This window comes from Idiotropiscis lumnitzeri, chromosome 8 (genome assembly GCF_059441095.1).
Source record: "Idiotropiscis lumnitzeri isolate Australia: NSW breed Sydney's pygmy pipehorse chromosome 8, RoL_Ilum_1.0, whole genome shotgun sequence".
Classification (NCBI taxonomy): Eukaryota; Metazoa; Chordata; class Actinopteri; order Syngnathiformes; family Syngnathidae; genus Idiotropiscis; species Idiotropiscis lumnitzeri.
The window spans coordinates 1,299,516-1,321,899 of record NC_142398.1 but is presented as its reverse complement, the minus strand read 5'-3'; the positions used below and the strand labels follow the sequence as shown (position 1 = coordinate 1,321,899).

Below are 22,384 nucleotides of genomic sequence, written 5' to 3'. Positions count from 1 at the left end.
AAAACAATGATCCACAACACTCGACAAAAGGTATAAAATGCCGTGGCGCTTGTTTCTATCAAGTGGCCATCCCAGAGCTGTATAATAAACAAAGCAAACTCTACGCAAACAGAGCTATTTGAGTCATCTGGTGAAAACTTTTCTAGTTTCAAAATCGCAATGTACATCGCGGCCTCCCCAAAAATCGCAATGTCATTTTTTTCCAATATCCTGCAGCCCGACTGCCCACTCATCCGCCCCATTATCTTCTTTAATGTCCAAACTCCATGCTTTCATTCTATCATGACGATTCCTTGTCATGTGAGATGAGTGTTGTATACAGAGGTGAAATTTGCCGTTTACCCTGTATGTGTTTCAGCATATCCTCAAGGCTGGATAATGGTGGGACATGCAAAACCTGGCCCATATTTGACAAAATGATGTGTTTTAATTGTAAATATTTAAAAATATGGTTCTTGGGAATGGCGTATGACAAGAAAAGATCACCAAATGTATAGATCTCCAATTTTTTTTTGTAATCCCTTATCAGCCACATTTTAAAACCGAGATCTGCCCGATCAGGAATAAACTGCATATTTCCCAAAATTGGGGAAAATTGAGAAATAGCGGGCGTATCACCTATATGTCTGTGAGCTTTGAACCATACATCAATAGTGTTGCTAAGAAACGGGTTTGATGTATTTCTCCTGAAAGATTTAAAGTTGGCTGAATACAAATACATACTTAGTTGCAGCTCTGGCGACTGTTACTTTTTTAATTCTTACCCATGCCAGAGAAGACTGTGCATGAAAATAAAACAAAACTGGGCGGCCCAGTAATACCACTTTAGCACTCAACTCAAGCCTACTAAACATACTATTCATTTCACTAAAAATTTATTTTGACAGTGATAGTGGTAGTGAATGTTGGTAAGATATTGGTAAGATCTTGATTAGGTTTTTCCATCCCATTATTGTTGTATTGAACTGGAGAGGGGAGCCCTCTAATCTCGTTGCACACTTGAGTACAATGACAATAAAGGGATTTCTAATTTCTAAGTAATAAACGTACCTCTTTCATCAACGGGTTGAAATTTGTCTCAACGACCGTTGGCTGCCAGGATGGCCGAGTGGTCTAAGGCGCTGCGTTCAGGACCCAGTCTCCCCAGGAGGCCTGGGTTCGAATCTCAAATTTCCCCATTGTGGGACTAATAAAGGGAATATTATTATTATTATTATTATTATTATTATTATTGTATTAATTTGGTGGATAAACATAATTCCAAGATAGGTGAAGCCCTCCTTCGCATTAAATAATGGTGTATTTATCAACGGATTAATTCTTTAATCTTTGTTATAAAAAAAAAATACAGACGATTTTGCAATAATAACTCCTATATCCAGAAAACTCACTGAATTTCTCTATTGATTGAAACAATGCTGGGATACTATTAGCTAGAAATGATGCAGTGATGTCTAGTTGAATGTCCGTAAAACTCTTTTGCACCGCGCCAAAGGAGTCATTCAATATAATAAATCATAATGTCCATTTTTGTACTCATCAAGTTGATAGTCGCCTGAAGTGACTGCAACTCGCTGAGCACTGTGGCCAAAGCAGGCAGTGTTGGGTCTACCTCAATGTTCGCATCTCCGGCGACTGTCGTAGTCGTAGATGTTCTGAGGCTCTGGGAGTCACGGGGTTTTGCGCTGCCCTCACAATCTTTGATTGTCATTTGTTTAAACATAGTGCAAAACTATATCAAAGTATAAATAACCTGAACTTTGGATGAATTTCTCGTAAAATTGGGGGTGCAACCACATTAAGCTGCCATCTTGGTCCACGGCTCAACAAGCACGCCCTAGGCCCAATTTTGCGACTTACATTGCCGCAAAGTCTGATTATTCACCATGGCAATAAAACAGCTATAACGTGACTCAAATCATCCCATCTTCTCTTCCAATTTTTCCATATTTGATGATAGTCCTGCAGGTTCGCAATGAGCCTTAAGCTTGACGCTCCAAGCTCCTTTCCTTGTCCATTTCCTTGTCGGTAAAAAAGGCATTCCACACGTTCCTCTTGGTTTTGTTGCATTTTCTGACAATTAGTCAGAAAGTTCTAAATCTGTCCCAAAAATGACAAAACAAGAATGAGGCGTCTTAATATGAATAAAGAAAGCATGGACTTCCTTTTTATTTAACTTGGCGAACAAGACCGTCTCAACCAGGACAAGTCTCCACAATTCGTCCAAGTGGCGAAGAATTCCTGGGTGTCTGCCACGATCCGCACGATGACTCCAACACAGAAGTTTTTTAAAGTTTTTTTAAGCGAAGACCAACGTTGACGTTCTTAAAGCTGCATGAGGTATTCCTTACACCAGCGTTTCCAGAAGATACTGCACTTGTTTCCATCGGCGATTGGCGTATTGGTCATTTTTTTTCTGACGCTGTCTTTGTGATACGCCTGCTGTTTATAACTGCTTCAGCCTCACAAGGCAAGGTATGTGGACAAAATTTTTTCCTTTGTAGTGACATTCAGGATTTTTCTCACCGATCGAATAAATCGCTCCCAGCATCCTCCGTGGTGGGATTCTGCTGGAGGATTGAAGTGCCACTGAATACCTCTTTGTAGCAAGTGTTTCTTGATTTTCTTAGCGTTCCATTCTTCGACTGATTTCCTCATTTCGCTGTCAGCTGATCTAAAGTTGGTTCCGTTATCAGAATACGTCTCTCTGACTTGTCCTCTTCTGGCAAGAAGTCAATTGCGTTGAGACAAGCATCTGTGTCAAGTGAACTTCCAGCTGTGTGGCTCGTAAAGCGAGACATGTAAAAATCTCTTTACTTGTCCTCTTCCCCTTCTTACTTGGAATAGACCAAAATAATCGTCAATTCTCATGAAAGTCGGATCATCCGGTAGCACCCTGCAGTTTGAGAGATCTGCCATAAATTGCTTCCCGGTAGTTCCAAGTAATCTGTTACAGGTGACGCATTTGGACAGAAACTTTCTGATGACTCCAGCAGCTCCAGGTATCCAAAACCTTTGACGCAGATTGGCCATCATGTGGTTCCTTGCAGCATGAGAGGTAATCTCATGACGGTATCTCAGCACAAGCTTTGTGATATGTGAATCCTTGGGCAAGATGGCTTGCTGTTTTGCTGTTTCAGGCATGGCTGTGTGACTCAACTTTCCACCAACCCTCATAACACCAACTTGCAGGACTATATTTAACTTGTAAAGTGGGTTTCTAAATCTTTGAAACTTTGTGACAGTATTTCACAATTTCTCTTTTTGCTTTATCCAATCTTCTTAACTGGAAGGCAAACATTGTCGGGGCCATCCTTGAGCAGAGCAGAATGAGACACCATGCTGAGCTCCCTGGATCCACGAAAGCGTATATCGTCACCGTCTTGGTTCCTTTTTGTGCCTTGACACATACTGGAATTATTGAAAGGACGCAGTCTTCATCACTGGCCCCAGTGACATCACAGGCTTCAGTTGCTTGTTGAGGGCACTTAAGAGGGACTGCTGTTCACAATTGTCTTTCGCAGTTTCTTCTCTTAAATCGTAAGGGCAATGTGTCGTGCTGTAGGATGCAATGTAAAGCATTCTTGACATTGAGGCTTCTGTTTGCAGCTACTGCTTATGTGACCATGCTTCAAACATGCAAAGCTCAGACCCTTGCACCTCAAGAATTCAATCATATCCTTGTGTGGCTTTCTCCTAAATTAGTTTCAAATTATGGGACTGTGTCGCTCTCCATGACAATAAGCACATGGTTTGTCACTAGCGTCCATTGAAACAGGTTGTACTCTTGTTTTGTTTTGTTGTTTTCCATCTCGGTGGGCACAATGACTGTTGTGAAGACTTTCTTTGGTTTCAGTGCTTCTGTGTGTTGTGATTAGGGCTGGGCGATAAACCGAAAATTTACCGTGACCGAAATGTATTACAATGACGAAAATCATTTTGCCCATGTCGGTAAATTCGGTGTCTAAAAAAAAAAAAAAAGAAAAAGAAAAGTATTTTCTGTCTGCGGCGATGTTCATGCCTCTTTAAGACGGCTACAGCACATGTAGTCACGTGACTCATGCGCTGTAGAAGAATGTAAACACAAGACGCGTTCGTAGCTGGCGATTCAAATCCTGAAGCGGCTGACACGGCTGCAGACGCAGTAACGTTAGTTGAAATTGTTCCTGTCGCGCTTGTCCCGAAAAGAAATTAGACATCTGTCGTTTGGAAATGTTTTGGGTTCCATAAAGACGATGCTTGTACTAAAGAACATGAACTCCAAAGTACGTCGTAAGCATTTGAAACAGCGCGCCCAACCTTTTCTTTTCCACCACCCACAACACAACCATGCTGTTGACTTGGAGCTTGTGCTAAAAGTTCAAAGTGAGAAGCAAGGTTGGACAAGTGACAACAGCCCATAACGGAGGCGACACCATACGAGAGAACGCCTCAGAGGTGAATGCGACAGCCTAGCACATAGCTAAAGATAGAGCTCCTCTAGTTACAGTGGAGTGCACAGGATTTAAGCCTCATGAACGTAGCCGACAAGAGGTACGAAAATATTTTATATTAAATTAATATTAACAGCACTTCCCGATATGGACAACATCGGGACGGGAGCGGTGACATGTCAAGCATTTTGCATTCACATCCGACTTGTGGTCGAGTCGCAACATGGATCCCTGTTTGAGCCTGAATGTGCAGTACATAGACGACAAGTGGCGACTGCGCACTGCAGTACTCATTTTCCTGATGAAGCACACTTGTTTTTTTGGCATTGGCATTCCATTGACATTTTTTTCATTTTATTTAGCATTTTGTTTACAGGCGACTAGCTCCTTTGCACATGGCATTATTTATATTGTTTACAAGATACCTTTACACAAATCTAGGCCTTTGCAGATGGCATTACAGTGTCTCGGCACAATATATTTGCAGAAAAAGATTTTGTGAGAGGTACCCTTTTTCTCCTTTTCTTTGTGACATTGTTCAAGTCATGCAAAGCAAGCTATTTGAAATGTTTACTCAAATGATTTTTGTACTTTTCATTGAAAGTAATGTGTACCAGTTGGTCAATAAAAAAAGCAGTTAATATGCATTTCCTGCATTTATTTTGATTTTGGTCTTCAGGGGGAATTTATCGTGCATTTATCATTATCGAGGTAAAATTGCCCAATTTATCGCGATATTGATTTTAGGTCATATCGCCCAGCCCTAGTTGTGAATTTGTTTTCTGTTTTATAGAATATTTCATGTTTGTATGGGTGTCCTTTATGTAACCATAAAGTCGATGCAGAAAATACCAAACTTGCCGATGGCCTCCTTTAAATATTCTTCTGCTATCATGAAATCATCACCATAAAACGCCTTCAACATTTGTTTTGGTTTGATATATCATGTCAGAAGTTCCTAATAGATGCAACTCTTAAAGTAGTGATGTTTTCTGACTCCTTGCTAGGAATTCTATGACACTGGCTTGCTGAGAGATTGCTTGGCAAAGGCCATCAAGCACGTGTCCCTGTTAGTCTCTACATTATGTCTTATGTGGAAATGTAGTCGAAGTAGGAGCATTGAGGTTAATACGCATTGTGACTATGGTGGGCTATGATGGTAATTGAATTTCTCTGTTTTAATTGTATCGTCTCATCAGTAATGTTGACGCCATCCTCTTGGGTATTTTCATATCTTCTCAAGACATCCATTTTAGCATCAGACTCAGAGAGTGCAGTTAGGATTGCATGTATTTTCTTCTTTGCCTTGATTGCAGCCTCTACTTCCTTTGTGGTAAAGCTGCAGCCTTTACTTTAAACATGCTAGTTCCGGCCTTTTTTTGATTAAAGATGATTACATAAGTGATCTTCCACTGTTGGATTCTTTACTTTTACTCCTGCAGGTGTATTTTGTTGATGCAGATCTACAATCCACAGGTGGTATTTGTTTAGTGCATCCTTCAGTCTGCTCAGCACATTTCAAAACATCCTTCATCGATTGCTCAAATTTCCAAAAGAAGTCGTCCATTAATTTATTTTTTGGATAAAACCAGTTATTTTGGTCTGCCATAAATCCTCATCAGTCATTCAAATTTGCAGACCAAAATTAATGTCCAAAAATGTTTGCTTCAAGCACTAAACCAAACAAAGCTTGTGTTTTTACAGCGTCAACATTTGAATCATCTTCTATCGATTGTTAAATATGACGTTGCATGCGAGAGAGCTAATTTGCACCTAAGTGCCTTCATCCGTTTAACCTCCTACATCTTTCGCCGTCATTTTTGTTGTCCTAGTGGTACAGCAAATGTCCTGTACTATGGATATCAATCATCCCCCCTGTTGAGACATGGGTTCCCGTGACTCAATTTAGCAGTTAAATATCAAGTTGGTCGTGCTAATACATTGTAAGCAATGATTTCATGCGTGACATGTTCAAAAGCTTTGTCAGCCGCAAGTGTTCAAACAATTATTTGTCATTGGCTTGTCATAAATGATGTCCAGCAATGGTCGTGTGATTTCTGTATAATTTGCAATTCATGCCCGACAATAATTACACACTTAGATAAAAAACATCATTTACTTATCTGTTATTGGTTTTAAGGCTCTGGCAACGTTTTTTTTCTTTTTGCTTATCACTGACAATGCGCCCTTTTTGAGTCAAAATGAGGCCTAAATATGTGACTTCTTTTTTTCCACAGCCATATCTTATCTTTCGAAACTTTGTTTCCTGTTTCATACAAGTATAGGAGCAGAGCCAATGTGTCTGTTTTGCACTGGTCATATGTGTCTGAGGCAACTGCAGGGTTCGCGGTTAACCGCTTCCCGATTGCCCGGGCAAGTGAAATTTGGCCACGGGCAAGGTAAAATTATGGGCAACTTAACCCGACCGGGCAAGCATTTTTTAAAGCAGCTAAATATCTTTAATTTCGACAAAAACTGTGGTGTGATCTGTTTGTAGTCACTGTATGGTGATGGTTTAACCCAGACACCCCCTTATGTTGTGGTATGGTCCATTGGCCTTATCAGGGGCAATGGGCGGGGGCTACGGGGATCAGTTAGTTCAGTGAATGTCGAGTTAAAGTGAACGTCAGTATTGGAACTCGCTGTAGTTGCATCCTCATTTGAAGTTTGAAAAACACAACAAAAACCTACGATATTTCGGCCGAAAATTGACAGCCGGAAGTTTTCTTACCTTCTGCGCATGTTTACAAGTGGCGACGAGTTCGTTCAAATCCGAACATTTCGGATTCCTCTGACATGACTAAAATAGCTCGAATATTTTTAAGTAGACAATTCAGTTGTGAGTAAGGAAGGGAGTAATATTTGATTATTGGCTGTTAATTCATTAGCTCCATGATGTGACCTGACATAGTGTCAGTGACTGTGTTCTGTTTATGCTATGAAACTTATGGAGGCAGCACCACAGGCACTGGTCTTAATGGAATACACAAATTTCCCACACTCATAATTTACTCATGTGATTACTCAATTAATAGGCTCTCCTGGATTTAAAATGGATAATCTGGATTGCTGTAATATAATTTTCCCAATTTAACATGCAGATTTGTTAATTATTAAAACTACAATTAACATTTTCAAAAACTGCACAGGCTGATACATGCTGTTGTGAGTAGGGTTTCATGGTTGATGATGAAAACAAGATTAATTTATGCTTATCAGATTATGTTTATTTACATTTGTGGCACACATTTTACAACCATAAAGATTTTATTCTTAGTCTAGCTTTCACAGGATCAGTTCTACCTGCCAGCTGCCAGCTCCTTACGGACATATGCTTCATTGACTGTTTCTTAATGCCTGCAACGTCTGCAACATAGAACTCATGAAGGAATAACATAATCCTGGGTCAGCAGACACCTAATTAATGTGTTAATGCATGATACATTTTTATATAAGCAACCCTTATGATTGTAACGCATTTTTAATTCTTTCTAGGCAGGAACTGTCTGAACAAAAAATTCATGCAATTTGTAATTAGACACTTTGTCATACAAAAAGTCACTCGGGGCAAGGTAATTTCATCTTCGGGCAAGAGAAAAAAAATTGTCACTTGCCCAAGTTGGGCAAGTAATTTGGCCACTCGGGCAAGGCAAATTTTAGTGGCACTTGCCCTATGGGCAAGCAGTTTTTAAAGTTAACTTTGAACCCTGAACTAGAATATCATCCACATATACCACAATTTAACTTTTATGCGGAGCATTAAAGGAGGCCAAACACAGTGTGATTGCTTCTGCGAAAATTGTTTGGGAGTCACTAAATCCTTGAGATAACCCCGTGAATGTTAATATTTCACATTTGAATGTAAAGGTGAACCCGTGTTGGCTGTCAGGGTGGACCTCAATGCTCCAAAAGACTTTACTGAGATCCACAACTGAGAACCACTTGGTTCCTGGTTGTAACAAGTTTAAAATTGTGTGAAGATTTGGAACTTTTGGCGCGCGGCATTGCACTGCTTTGTTCACTTCATGCAAATCCTGGATTTACCTCCACCTGTCTGTTTGTGCCTTTCGGACTGGAAATAAAGGCGTATTGCAGGGTGAATCTGGGCATCATCTTAAAATTCCTGCCTTTTTTAGCTCATCAATAACGGGTTGAATGCCTATTTCAGCGTCTTTTTTCAATGGGTATTGTCGTATTATCGGTCGATATTTAGTTTTCCCCTTTATACTTACTTGTGGAGTGTTTTTCACGAGTCCAACATCAGCAGGTCCCGTACTCCACAACCCGGATGGGAGATGACAAATGGCATCTTCCTCATCCAGGGTGAGCACATAAACTTTGGCTAATCAGCTGAAGTGGACCCGCGGAATTGTTTCAAAACCCCATCGAACAGGCAGTCGAAACCAACCTGATTACTTCAACCAGTTCTATCTCAAAGTGAACAAGTACACATCAATGTTATTTGTAGTCTCTAATTTCTCCTCTGCTTTAATGAAAATGATAGCCCTTCTAGCCAAATTACCATCTTTTTTCCTGTGTCATTTCTATCTCTGCATTTCATTCCATTTTTGGTCTACCTTAATACAAACATCATTAACTGAAATATGAAACATAAAATATATTTATTTCTTCAACTCCCCCTGAAAGCAGAATCTAATTCTTATCTTCATTCATTTGTTCAAGTCACTCCTTCAATCACCAAACTCTCTCAACTTCCTCCCCCTACTTGGGACATCTTCACAGAGTCTTTCCTTATCTTCACTCATCTTTCTAAATCAGCCTAGGTGTCTGGGTTCAATCTTTTCATAAAACGCACATAAGGCAAATTTTCCATCTCTTTTCTTTGAGCCTGTCCCATCGTAAAAATTATTTTATTTTATTTTCAAATTGGAATAAATGTCTTTCCTCAAATCTTCCCTTTTATTGATTTCTTTTGTAAATTTTAAAATTATTTTCCTCCGTAAAATCTCATCACTCATAAATTGCCTTTTGTTGGTTATACTAATCATTGATTCCATTTTATCTCTACTTCATCAATCCTTTTCGCACAATTCAAACCACTTTTATCACTCTTCCTGACATTTAGCCACACAGACAGACGCACAAATGTATACACGGGCCCACAAAACGACACACAGTTCTCAACACTGAACAGCTACAAACAATAAAAACAGGTTATTAATAACAGCAACACAATCTATCTTTATCTTTGACCAATAATAAGTCCTTCAATTCAACTACTATCTCTCCTAATTTTATGTGCGCAGCCCTGTAGGGCCAGTGCACCCTCTGCCACAAGTGCAAAGCAACACACCAATGTGTCTGTGTTTTAGATTTCTCTATCTTTTTAGAGTTTTTCTTTGTCTTGTCTATGATTATTAATTCTGGCGGTACTGTATAGTACCTTTGTGAGTTTTTAACTAACCTCCGAATTTATATTAAATTTATTTAATTTTCCATTTAACCCAAATCTTTATTTTATTTTATTAAGATCCTGTTTTTTCACATGCGTCCAATCCTTACACTGCAACATATTTCTGGGTTTTATTTTACTACCTAATATCTCCGCTTTAGAAAATTTGGTCCAGTTTGTCAACACCTAGGGTGTTCTAAAAACTGGTTTCTTATTAGTAGGACAGCAACTCAAATTTCCTGTTGTTGTAATTCTCACTTCAACCTTTTCAGGTGGAGAATTCTTGCCTCTGCATCCACACCAGTCTGCTGTTTATAACCCTACTGTATAACATGGGATAAAATACCAAGTAGTATTTGTAATCCCCACCATTCACTCACTTTACATACAGTTTGCGTAAACATTCACACACAAAATTTAAATGTACATTGCACGTCCACTGATGTTGTGTTTTTCCCCTTTCTTATCTTCAGCTTTCTTTTTTCCCCCAATGCTCTACTCACTGCTTCGAAATTCGCCGGATCCTTCAGGCGTGGCTTAGAGTCATATTTCTTCAACCACTTCTCCAGAAATTGGCAACAATCCGGGTCATACCCATTCATAAACCTCACGTTTGAATTTGCTTTCAACTCTTTGGCCACGTTTCGACCCATTTTCCGTTGTTGTCTAAAGTCCGTTATTTTTACTCACACACCCACAATCTTTCACACTCACACTCAACCACTAACCTTTTCTTTTTTTTCTCTCTCTCTCTCTCACACACTGCTCACACAATCACAGCTGTGCAGCGCACTTCTCAGTCAAACGAGCAGTTTGTTTACCAAAGAAATTCACAATGCAAATAAAAATAACAAAAACCACCAAAACTAACGCCTAATTATTTTATTATTTCCTAGATTTAATGTGAAATTGTGAGTAGACTTCCTCAAGGTTTTCGACGTACTGAGAAACGTTTAATTTACACTGTGTTATCGGTTTAAACGAGTTACGACCTGATTTCTTTGATAACTCCCTAAATAACACAATCCGGTTTAGACGTACCACAGGACGTTCTTTTACACTACCGCATTATCCGTACCAAGAAACCCTGTTTCTAAATGAGTTACGACCTAATTCCATTTGTAACTCCTTCGTTTAGCTATAGGACTTGTTGTTATAATCCCAAAAAATCAGCACTTTCCTGGTGTTTAGAGTGGGGAAGAAGAAGCAACTCAATTTTGACCTGCATGAGGACCAGAGGCTTCACTGGGGTCATCAGGTGGGTGCCCTCCTTCATCGGTGTTTCGTTGATAAACCCACAACACCTCAGGATGGGTTCAACAGCGACACCTGTGCGCCTCAGGTGTGCCCCCCTCTGCCTCTGCTCCTCCTGCCTGTTGTCAAACTTGGGAAGGGAGAAGAGTCCTTTACTAGGTCTTTGAAGTCTCCTGTGGTTCTTTGAGGGTCTTCCGCCTCCACTTTTCCTCACATTTGACATCTAACAGCCCAAGTGGGGTCCTTCCTCTTCATCCAGAGCCAATTGCTGCCTCTCTCCGCAGCCTCCGACAGCAATTTCACAGCTTGTCGTTGGGCCTGGCCTCGGATCCCCATGCTTCTCAGGAGCCTTGTTGTTGATGTGGCTACAAATCCTCTACACCCGACCTCCACAGGGAGCACCTGTGTACACCAGCCACGCTGCTCAGCCTCTGCTGCGTTGTCCATGTATTTCAGGCTTTTGCGATTATAGGCTTCATCCACTGCAGACTCCCATGGGACTGTTAGTTCCACGATGTACAGGAGTTTCTGTGAGGTTGACCACAAGATCAGGTCTGGCCTGAGATTAGTTGTAATGATCTCCGGTGGAAAGATGAGTTTCTGATCCAGGTCAACTTTCATTTTCCAGTCTCGGGCTGTGTCCAGGAGGGTTGTTTCCACTCTGAAAGATGGTCTCCCTGGAAGTTGTCCTGCTTTCACAAAGGCGATTGTGCTTGGGAGTCCAGGGGAGGGAGGGCATTGTTGGTAGTTCTCCTTTTCTCCAGTATGATCGCCAGTTGCCGTTGGACCTGATTGTGCCTTCTCCCAGGTGGTCCACTGACCCTGTTTGGCCTGTGTGACTGCCTTTGCGCATCGGTCTGCTTCCTCCTGCTGGCGGACCTCATCAACCACCAGTCTTCTTCTCTGATTGGGTGTTGCTTTGTGCCAAGCTGGTCTACTTGTCCCAAGTCCAAACCCGCCTCTCCCCTGCTGAACCTGCCCTACTATGTCTCGACGCCTGAGAGCGGATTTAGCCTGCTGCACAGCCTCAGAAGGGGTCCACTTCCTCCCTGTTGCCAGTTTTGGAGCAGACATTCGTATGGCTATGTCTTGGGATTCTGACAGGGTCATGTCTAGCCTCACTTTGGTGCATTTGTATTGTTCGGTGAGGCCAGAGACCGGTAGCTCCAGCGCACCATGTCCATATAATCCGATGTTGCTCAGGCACCGTGGGAGTCCAAGCCACTTTTTGATGTAGAAGCTGACTGACCTCTCCAGTTTCTCGACTTCAGTGATGGGGACTTCGTAGACTGTTAGAGGCCACATCAACCTTGGGAGCAATCCAAACTGCAAACACCACAACTTCAACTTGCCTGGGAGGGATGTCTTGTCTATGGTGACAAGTCCTTTGATGGTTGCCTCCCTCAGTTGATCGCTCTGTTCCGAGTCTTTGAGGCTTGCATCATACCATCCGCCCAAGCTTTTGACTGGCTTTTCTGACACCAACGGAATGGGTGCTTCTTTGATGTAGAATCTCTGTTCGCGAGTTTTCCTTTGACGATGGATATGCTCCTGGATTTGCTGGGTTTAAGTTTCATCTGTGCCCACGTTATGTTGTTGTGAAGTTTTTCCAACAGACGTCTGACTAACGCAATCCGATTTTAGACGGCCTGTAGAACCCTTAATTTACACTACCGTGCTATCCGCAGGGGATACCCAGTTTCACGAGAAACCCAGTTTCTCAATTAGTTATGGCCTAATTCCATTCATATAACTCCTTGGACTAGCACAATCCGGTTTTAGACGGACCGCAGAACCCTTAATTCACACTGCCGTGCTATCCGCACAGAGAAACCCTGTTTCTAAACGAGCCTAATTCCGTTTATATAACTCCTTGGACTAGCACCATCCAGTCTATCACACCGTACCGGTCAACGGCTGGGGCCCAGCCCCACGCGCGCTTGGTCTCACTCACTAACTTTCACTTCCCCTTCCAATTGTTTTTAGTCGTTTAACATTTTAACATGGTGGGACAAAATAATTTGAAACACAACACCTGATTGCCTCTGGATCAGTCTGGTCTCTGGGCGGCCGGCCGAAGCAGGAGTTCGGAGACCCGCTTCCTCAACGGGGAAGCGCTGACGTCAGATTCTGTGGCGTCCAAAGGTCCTGCGTTGTCACGGCGTCCAGATGTGATTCCCGGGTTTCGGCACCAGATAAATGTCAGGTTTAAATGCCCTGACGCCGTTTGGGAGAGCTAAAGGTGGCTGAAAGCCACAAGGAACCAGGCATGGTTGTTCCTTTTTACCGGTCGCGACAGGGAGAGAGGCCAGAGCAGACAGGCGACTCGCTCAGTTCAGCTCCGCGCACCCTCTGGCCTCTCGTCCTGCCGTCTCCTCTTTTATTAAAGCTCGAAGCAGACTCATAACGAAACTTCAGGAAACAGAAACTTAATTAATCCACAAAGAGCTAGTTTTTTGACTAACAATGTAGGTTTGTAATAAGTAAAGCCTTAAGCTTGACGCTCCTAGAGCCCTATGGAGTAAGATCGCTGTCAAAAAGGCAAATGCGTAATTAAACAATCCTTATCGGTAATCGTAAGATTTGTATCCGGAATTATTTCCCCGTGAGGACGAATCAGAGTTGTGAGGGTTTTAATTTTTTTTTTTGTTAGTATGAATCAAAATTGTGAGGGCGAAATGTTTTGCGAATACAACTCTCGTTTCTACGACTACAAATCTTCACTACACATGAATTGGCAGCTGAGTATACGAATCACGTTGTGAGAGGACAAATCTGCACAACATGCAAATTAGGATAACGTCACGCAGGTCCCAAGGAAGCCAGTTGAGCGGCGATTTCTCTACACACACATGTGCAATGAAGAAAGCAAAAATGGATCAGGTAGAGCATCTTGACATCAGGTAAAGTCAACTATGTCTATTTTTTTTCATTGCAGTAGTTTATATCATTGCATATTTTAAGATTTGCAGTATTTATCATTGCAGCATATTATTTCTCCTCTGTACCATGGAAACACAGATCTGATCAAAGAGAGAGAGAACCGACGAGCAGTGAGGGGGTTCAAAATCTGGCGGCTCCATTTCACTGCTAGTTTTACAGTAGCAACGGAAAACACATCAAAGACCATGGTCATGTAATCAGAAATTATAATATCCAACGCTTTCAAATTTGAGATTGATAAACCAAAAGTTAGGACAAGGTCTAACGTATGCCCCAGTATATGAGTGGGGCCAGACATGCATTGGACCAAATTGAAAGATATGAGTCTATGAGTCTCAAATCATCCTCTGCCAGTCCATTTTCTGGGCAGCACACATGTCTATTAAAATACCCCATCAGCAGGATGTGATCATATTTTAGTATTTCAGAATTTTATCAAGATTTGAAAAGTCATCCAGAAACTCCTTGTTGTATTTGGGAGGTCTGTAGATGACAGCGCAGAGCACAGGAGCAGCCCTGCCAACTTCAAAGAGCGTGCTCTCGAAGTTGGTGATTGATGTGGCCAATATACACTACGTTCAAAATCGTTTTTAAAAATAGTTACCCTTCCTCCATCAGGACATGACGTTCTCGGAGCGTCCAAGTACGAACATACAGGCGGTAATAGTTCCAGCATCGCACTGCCTTCACCGGTGCTGGTCTAGGTCTCCGTCAGTCAGAGGGAATCCAAGTCATTGTGACGAAATAGCTCCCTCAGAATAAGCGTTTTGTTCGTCAACGACCAGGCGTTAAACAACACTATCCTTGAGGGAATTGCAGGTGTGCGTAGCTCCTGCGATCGGCGAACTCTGGGACGCTATCTCAGAAGTTGTTGATCGTTTTCTCCATACAGGTTGCGCCCCCCCAGTCCCCCCCCCATAAAAAAAAAAACCTATTGCAACAACTTCAGGCCTGATAGCAGCATTGATATTTCATTAGGTTATTGAGTGATTTAAAAAAAAATGGCCCAATTACGCCATTACAATTTTTTTTTTTTGGGTGAAGCAGCCCTGGTTGTAAGTGTCAACAAGCTCTCGCAAAAGCTTGAGGCGCATGTTATAGCCCTGGATCTAAAAAAAACTCTAGGAAACTCAAAAGCAAGTTTTTTAATTCTTTTTTTATTTCCTTTTACATTTTTAGGCATTTTTTATGGATGGTTTTTTATCAAAATTGTTTTTTTTACCAGATGTACTTAATTTAAAAAAAATTGCAATGTGAATGAGCCAGTATTGCAACGTTGCCAGGGATGCGAGGTCCCGTTATAGTTGCTTGCAGCTCTATTTATTATTATTATTCCTATCCGTAGTGACTCGCATCCTTGAGGACCTAAACGTGAACGAAAACTCACCACACTTTGCACACACATCAGGCCTGGTGAACAATTTAATATTTTCTAGTCGTGAGACACGAGTAGTAAAAAATGGTTCTGAAGCACCCCCTAGAGCAGTGCTTCTCAAATATTTTGTCACACCCCCCCTCCCAAGAAGAAAACAATTCGGCCCCCTCACCACCCTCTCTTCGCCGCAACTATAAATAATAGCATTTTCATTGCAAAACAGACCCACACCGTGGAGTTAATACTCGCTGCGCACAATTATTTATGTAGCGCATTTCTCAACAGCTGTAAAAATGCAAGGACACTTGAGGAGTTTTGTGAGGGGGGAAGATTTTTCTCAAGTTTTTAAAAATTACTTTTTGTCAAGTATATTTTTGTATTTCTGTTTTTGAAAATGCAATTTTAAACCCCAATTTTTTTTTACATTTTGTACGAATGGAGATGTTCTTTGTATATAGATGTTTGATAAATATATAAAATGTCAACAAAATGTCCCTCAGCAAAGCTAAATTGAAAACTAATTTTGAGAACTATTATTGTGTAGCTCTCGAAACTCAGTACTGTGTGGTGCAAATATTGATGAGATGATAAATATTTACTATACGTTTGACATCGAACCTCTTCGTCGTGATGACATCATCCGTTTCCGTGTTCCGGTCTGAGAACGTCTGCTAAATTGCTATCGTAGCCGTCGTCTTAGTTTATGTTTCGATATGAAATGTTTGCAATATAACATTTCTGTTCATAGCTGCTGTCAGACTTCTGTTAAAAATGGAGCGTACATCGAAGCACTTATTACTCTGTAATTCATTTTAGCGATTAGCACAGTGCCTACTTGTTCGCCTCCTCGTTTAGAACACTACTTGATAGTGGGGTTGTTTATTTGTCATCACGCAGCTCGTTGCTGCTGCTGTGCACGGACTTAGACATAGTACAAATGAAGCTCATACTGCTAAGACGCAAGACAGGGTTTTTTTTTTTTTTTTTTTAAATCAGTACTGCGTGACCTACTGCATGAACTAGGGCCACAAACCGGAGCTTTGACAATCTCAAAATCGCATTGTCTGAGATTGCAATCACTGTCCCAAAACCATACATCCTTCAGCCGTACTACGACGGAAAAAAAGCATTTTCACCAGGTTAGCTTGCGCCCCCCTCAGCATCGCACCTCGGCCCTCCCCCAGCGGGAGCGCGCCCCACTATTTTGAGAAACACTGCCCTAGAGTGAATCATTGGGTTTCATCATAGCCTTACCCGGTAAGTATGACCGGCATTGGAAGGCAAGTCAGACGTACAAAAATCCTTTGGTACCCATTCCAACATGTACAGGAAATGAGGTATGAGTAGTTGAACGTACAATTTTGGCCCATTTGTACACATTTCCAGGGGTCATACTTTTGCCCCCCTTTACTTCACATTTAACCCAATGGACTTCAAATGTAGGTTGTGCAATCTCAACACTTGGACAACAACACAACTGGAGAAAATATTTAATCTTTTCGACCGTGTGACGGTGCGGCTCCGTCAATAAGGACAGTACAGCATGGCTTTATTGTCATTGTACTCATTGTGCAACAAGATTAAAGAGCATCCTGCTCCAGTGCAATACAACAATAATTTAATTATAAATATAAAATAGATTATCCATCCATCCATTTTCAATACCGCCTCTCCTCACTAGGGTCGCAGGGGGTGCTGGAGCCTATCCCAGCTATCTTCGGGCAGTAGGCGGGGGACACCCTGAATTAGTTGCCAACCAATTGCAGGGCACACAGAGACGAACAACCATCCGCACTCACACTCATACCTCGGGGGAATTTAGAGTGTTCAATCGACCTACCATGCATGTTTTTGGAATGTGGGAGGAAACCGGAGTACCCGGAGGAAACCCACGCAGGCACGGGGAGAACATGCAAACTCCACACAGGATGGCCGGAGCCGGGCTTGGACCCACGACCGATACTGTCTCTCACTGTGAGGCCATCGTGCTAACCAGTCGCCCTAATTAAAGACTAAATAATTCAATAGAAAATAAATACGAAATTGGAAAAACAAAAACACATTATGTCGCTGTTCTGCAAGGTAAGGGTAGGTGTGTGTGAGAGTTCAGCATAGAAATCTCTCGATAAGAAACTGTTTTTCAGTCAGTTAGTCTTTGTTTTGATGCACCTGTTGCGCCTGCCAGAGAGCAACAGTTCGAACAGGTGTGAGCTCGGGTGAGTATTGTCTTTCATGATATTGAGAGCTCTGCTGAGGCACCGGATGGTGTAGATGTCCAACAGGAAGGGGATAGGACAGCCGTAATCCTCTGCACTGTTTTGACTGTCCTCTGGAGCCTCATTCTGTCTGCCTCAGTACCAAGTGGAGACACAGTAGGTCAGCAGTCTCTCGATGGACGAGTGGTAGAAGGCCAGCCGAAGCTTCTTGTCCAGGTTGAATTTCCTTAGGACCCTCAGGAAGTGCAGACGCTGGTGGACCTTCTTTATCACTGCTGTGGTCTCGTGTGTCCAGGAGAGGTCATCGGAGATCTGCACTCCCAGGAACTTGAATGTGTGGACCCTCTCCACTCACACATGCCTTTGATGTAGAGGGGTGGCACAGTTTTGTTTCTCCTGAAGTCGATGACGATCTCCTTCGTTTTTGCAGTGTTGAGCTGTAGTTTATTGTCCTCACACCAAGCCGTTAGTCTCTGGATCTCCTCCCTGTAAGCTGTCTCATCACCTTTTGAGATCAGAACGACTACTGTTGTATCGTCAGGAAATTTGACGATGGTGTTGTTTCCGTGGGCCGGGCTGCAGTCATAGGTGGAGAGAGCGTACAGAAGAGGGCTCAGCATGCATCCTTAAGGGAACCGGTGGCCTGCGTTCGGGTGGAGGATGTGTTGGGGCCGAGCATCACAGTCTGGGGTCTGTTGGTCAGACAGTCTTTAATCCAGGTGGATTAGAGGGCGAGGAGGCCGAGAATGTTCTGTTTGGTGGTGAGGATGTCTGTGATAATCGTATTGAATGCCGAGCAGTCATCCACAAAGAGCATCCTGGCATAGCTCTGCTGATGTTCCAGGTGGCCCAACACAACATGCAGAGCAGTGTCAATGGTGTCCTCAGTGGATCTGTTAGCTCGATATGGAAACTGCTAGGGGTCCATTGTGGGATTAAGGCAGTCTCTGATGTGCTGGAGAACAAGTTTCTCAAAGCACTTCATTATGACTGGTGTGAGAGCAACAGGACGGTAGTTATTCAGGTGGATTGTGGGTGACATTTTGGGGACAGGAATAATGGTGGAAGTTTTCAAGCAGGAGGGGATGACTGCTTGAACCAGGGAACGGTTGAAGATCCTGCAAAAAACATGGCATAGCTGGTGGCCACATGGTCTGAGGACTTTGCCTGATATTCCATCGGGTCCAGTGGCTTTCCTGGAGTTTACTGCCCGGAGTGCACGCCTCACATTGTGTTTCTCTTAAGTGAGTGAGGGGGATGGAGTACGGTGGTGTGGCGCGAGCAAAGAAGCAGTTTAGCTCCTCTGCCAGCAACCGCCATTTCTATCCTGTTTAATTCATACACACGCACCGTACACCACGTCAATTCCACGTCGGTAGCCATTTTAATAGAGCGACCGAGTGTGCACACTTGGTCGTTTATTGCGGATTGAAGCATACATTGACGCACACACGATCATGCACGTTCAATTTAACACTCACCAGTCACGAGACGCGCCAGACAACAGACACGACACGACATTGAGGAAGACCAAACAGACCGCATCGTTTTTATATATAATATATATATATATATATATATATATATATATATATATATATATATATATATATATATATATATATATATCATCATCATCATGGCAGCCTCGTAGAACGAGGATCAGTCCCCCTCATCTGTTCGTTCACTTTCCTTTTTGATATCTCCGTCTGTGTGCCTGCTGGTGACTATAGAGTCCAAGGTGTGAGTGGAAAAGTCGGGGACAGTCTGGACACGGAATTGTCGGAGGTGGACGGGGTAACAAGAGACGTTGGTGTTTCTGTCGTCTTTTTCCTTCAGCTGCTCGTGCCCGGCCTTCTTCAAACTTTATGACACCATTGGCTATTGTGTCTCTCCACTCTGCGCGGTCTGCGGCCAGAGCCTCCCAGTTGTCCACGGGAATCTTTCTCTTTAGGAGCAGCTGTTTGAACTGGTCTTTCAGCCGTCTCTTTGGGCCCCCTACCAGTCTAGAGCCATGAGCCAGTGCACAAAATAACATCTGTTTGGGTAGGGAGGAGTCTTTCCTGCGACATAAATGCCCAAAGAAGCGCAGCTGGTTCTTTGAGATGATCGCTTCTACGCTTGAGAGGCCGGCACGGGTTAGTACGTCGTTGTTGGTGATACATGCTTTCCAGTCAATTCCCAGGATTGCCCGCAGCTTTTGCTGATGAAATCTCTCCAAGGTCCTGATGTTTTTCCGATAGAGAGTCCAGCTCTCCGACCCGTAGGTGAGGGTTGGAATCACAACAGCTCTGTAGACATTAATCTTGGTCTGTGCTGACAAACCATGTTGTGAGAACACACGGTTATAGAGCTTACCAAAGGCTTGATGGGCAAGGCGAATCCTGTTGTTTATATCTTCGCTTGGGTCATTGGTGTTATTGACCATAGACCCGAGATAGCAAAATCTGGGGACCTCTTCGACTGTATCGCCGTGGATGGATATGTCTAAAGGATGGAGAGGGTGGGCAGGATGGAATTGCGCTAGGACTTTTGTTTTTCCAACATTGACTTCCAGGCCTGCACTCTCATATGCTTCCACAAAGGCGTTAGTAGACTCCTGTAGGTCAGCAGGAGAAGAGGCTGGGACGCAACAGTCGTCAGCGTACTGGAGTTCTGAGACACACACTTCCGATGTCTTCGACCGTGCTTTCAGACGTCGCAGGTTAAAAAGACCACCATCCATCCGGTATCTAATACGCACTCCAAGGTGAGGGTTAGACGTTTTGACACGTAGCAAAATAGCTGTCAGGTAGAGAGAGAAAAGGGTCGGTGCGAGCACACATCCCTGCTTGACCCCGGTGGCAATGGGAAATGATGATGAAAGAGAACCACCATGTCTGACAGAGCCCATCATTCCATCATGTAGGCCCCGCATGAGTTGGACAAAGTTATGGGGGCAGCCAAACTTCTCAAGCAGTCTCCAAAAGGTAGTACGAGGGACGGAGTCAAAGGCCTTATGCAGGTCAAAGAAAATCATTGACGTGGTTTGCTGTTGTTCCCTGGCTTTTTCGAGCAGCTGGCGAGCGCAGAAAGTCATCTCAGTGGTTCCACGGCCTGGTCGAAAACCGTACTGGGACTCTGGGAGAACAGACTCACTCAGGACAAGAAGGCGTTTGTGGAGGAGCCTGGCAAAAATCTTCCCAGTGGTGGAGAGCAGGGAGATGCCACGGTAATTTCCACAGGTAGAGCGGTCGCCTTTCTTGAAGATGGTCACGATGGTTGCATCCCGTAGGTCTTGGGGGATATACCCAGATTCCCACATCGACAGGAACAGGAGGTGGATTCGTCTCAGAAGACACCCCCCACCATGCTGTATGAGCTCAGCTGGGATGCTATCAGGACCAGAAGCTTTATTGGGCTTCATCTGTTTGATCGCTTCTCGTGTATCCTCGAGAGTGGGTGGGACACTCATGCATGATTTGATTGGATACTGAGGAATATCGCGGAGGAAGTCTTCAGAAGCTTGGGCGGGCCGGTTCAGTAGGTCTTCAAAGTGCTCTTTCCACCGCGCAAGAATTTCAACTTCCTCCTTTAGGAATACCCCATCAGCAGACCTTATAGGATGAGTGGGGGTGTGCACTGGTCCGTAGATAGTACGGACAGCTTGGAAAAAATTCCTTGTATCGTGGCTGTCGGCATAGCCTTGGATCTCTTTGGCTTTCTCGGTCCACCATTTATTTTGCAGCTTCCTGATGGACTGTTGGGCTAAAGCCTTCATTTTACAAAAAGCCAATTCCTTCCTTTTGGATGTTGGTTGGCTATCCCATGCCAGCCGAGCTCTCCGTTTCTGGTCAATGAGGTCACAAATTTCAGCGTTGTTTTCATCGAACCAGTCCTGATGGCGTCGTTTCACAAAGCCTATGGTTTCATGAGCAGTTGAAAATACGGCATTCTTGATGGCACACCAGGATGCCTCTGGATCTGAGGGATTATGGTTTGTGACCAGGAGACGTTGAGACAGGGAAGAGGAGAATTGAGCCGAGGTGTCCGGATCTTTGAGCGCAGAGACATGAAACTTCTTTCGGAGAGGATTTGCATGCAGTCTGGGTTTTGGCTTCAGGCGGATACGCAGGGAGGAGAAGATGGGACGATGGTCAGTCCAACAATCGTCAGCCCCTCTGAGGGCCTTAGTGATCAGGACCATGCCTAGATCTTTCTTACGGGTTATGACATAGTCGATCAGGTGCCACTGGCGTGAGCGTGGGTGCATCCATGAGGTCTTATCTCTGTTGCGGAGTCGGAAGATGGTATTGGTTATACACAGGTGAAATTCCACGCATAAACCAAGGAGTAGCAGACCATTGGAGTTGCAGTTGCCGATACCTTGTCTCCCAATAACGCCATGCCAGAGCTTATGGTCCTTGCCCACTCTTGCATTGAAATCTCCCAAGAGAAGCAGCTTGTCATGCAGGGTCACAGCGGAGAGGGTGGTCCGGAGAGATGCGTAGAAGGATTCCTTCACATGAAGGTCCGAGTCCAGAGTGGGGGCATAGACACTGATGATGGTGACATGTCCATGCTGGAGAGGGATGCGGACTGATGTTATTCTGTCATTAACATGCACGGGGAGCAGATTATGCATTTGCACCAGAGAGTTGCGGATGGCAAATCCGACTCCATGAATGCGAGGTTCCTCTGCAGATTTCCCCTTCCAGAAAAAAGTGTATCCAGCCCCTATTTCTGAGATTTGGCCTTCATCAGCTAGTCG

The 22,384-nt window shown here is 43.4% G+C and overlaps 1 protein-coding gene across 15 annotated transcripts in view; it reads left to right on the top strand.

The window, feature by feature from the left end:
- galnt7 (UDP-N-acetyl-alpha-D-galactosamine: polypeptide N-acetylgalactosaminyltransferase 7) overlaps positions 1 to 22,384 on the top strand; it is a 252,559-nt gene that overhangs the window by 10,936 nt on the left and 219,239 nt on the right. For 5 of the 15 annotated variants that reach the window (XM_088301667.1, XM_088301675.1, XM_088301677.1 and 2 more), the window contains exon 1: positions 13,731 to 14,003. The exons of 3 other annotated variants lie outside the window; for them this stretch is intronic. In XM_088301667.1, the coding sequence (XP_088157793.1) occupies positions 13,885 to 14,003 (119 nt within the window). In that variant the 5' untranslated portion in view covers positions 13,731 to 13,884. Of the gene's footprint in view, positions 1 to 13,728; positions 14,004 to 22,384 lie in introns of those variants that run through there. 7 more of the 15 variants (XM_088301678.1, XM_088301668.1, XM_088301672.1 and 4 more) reach the window with 5 other exon arrangements.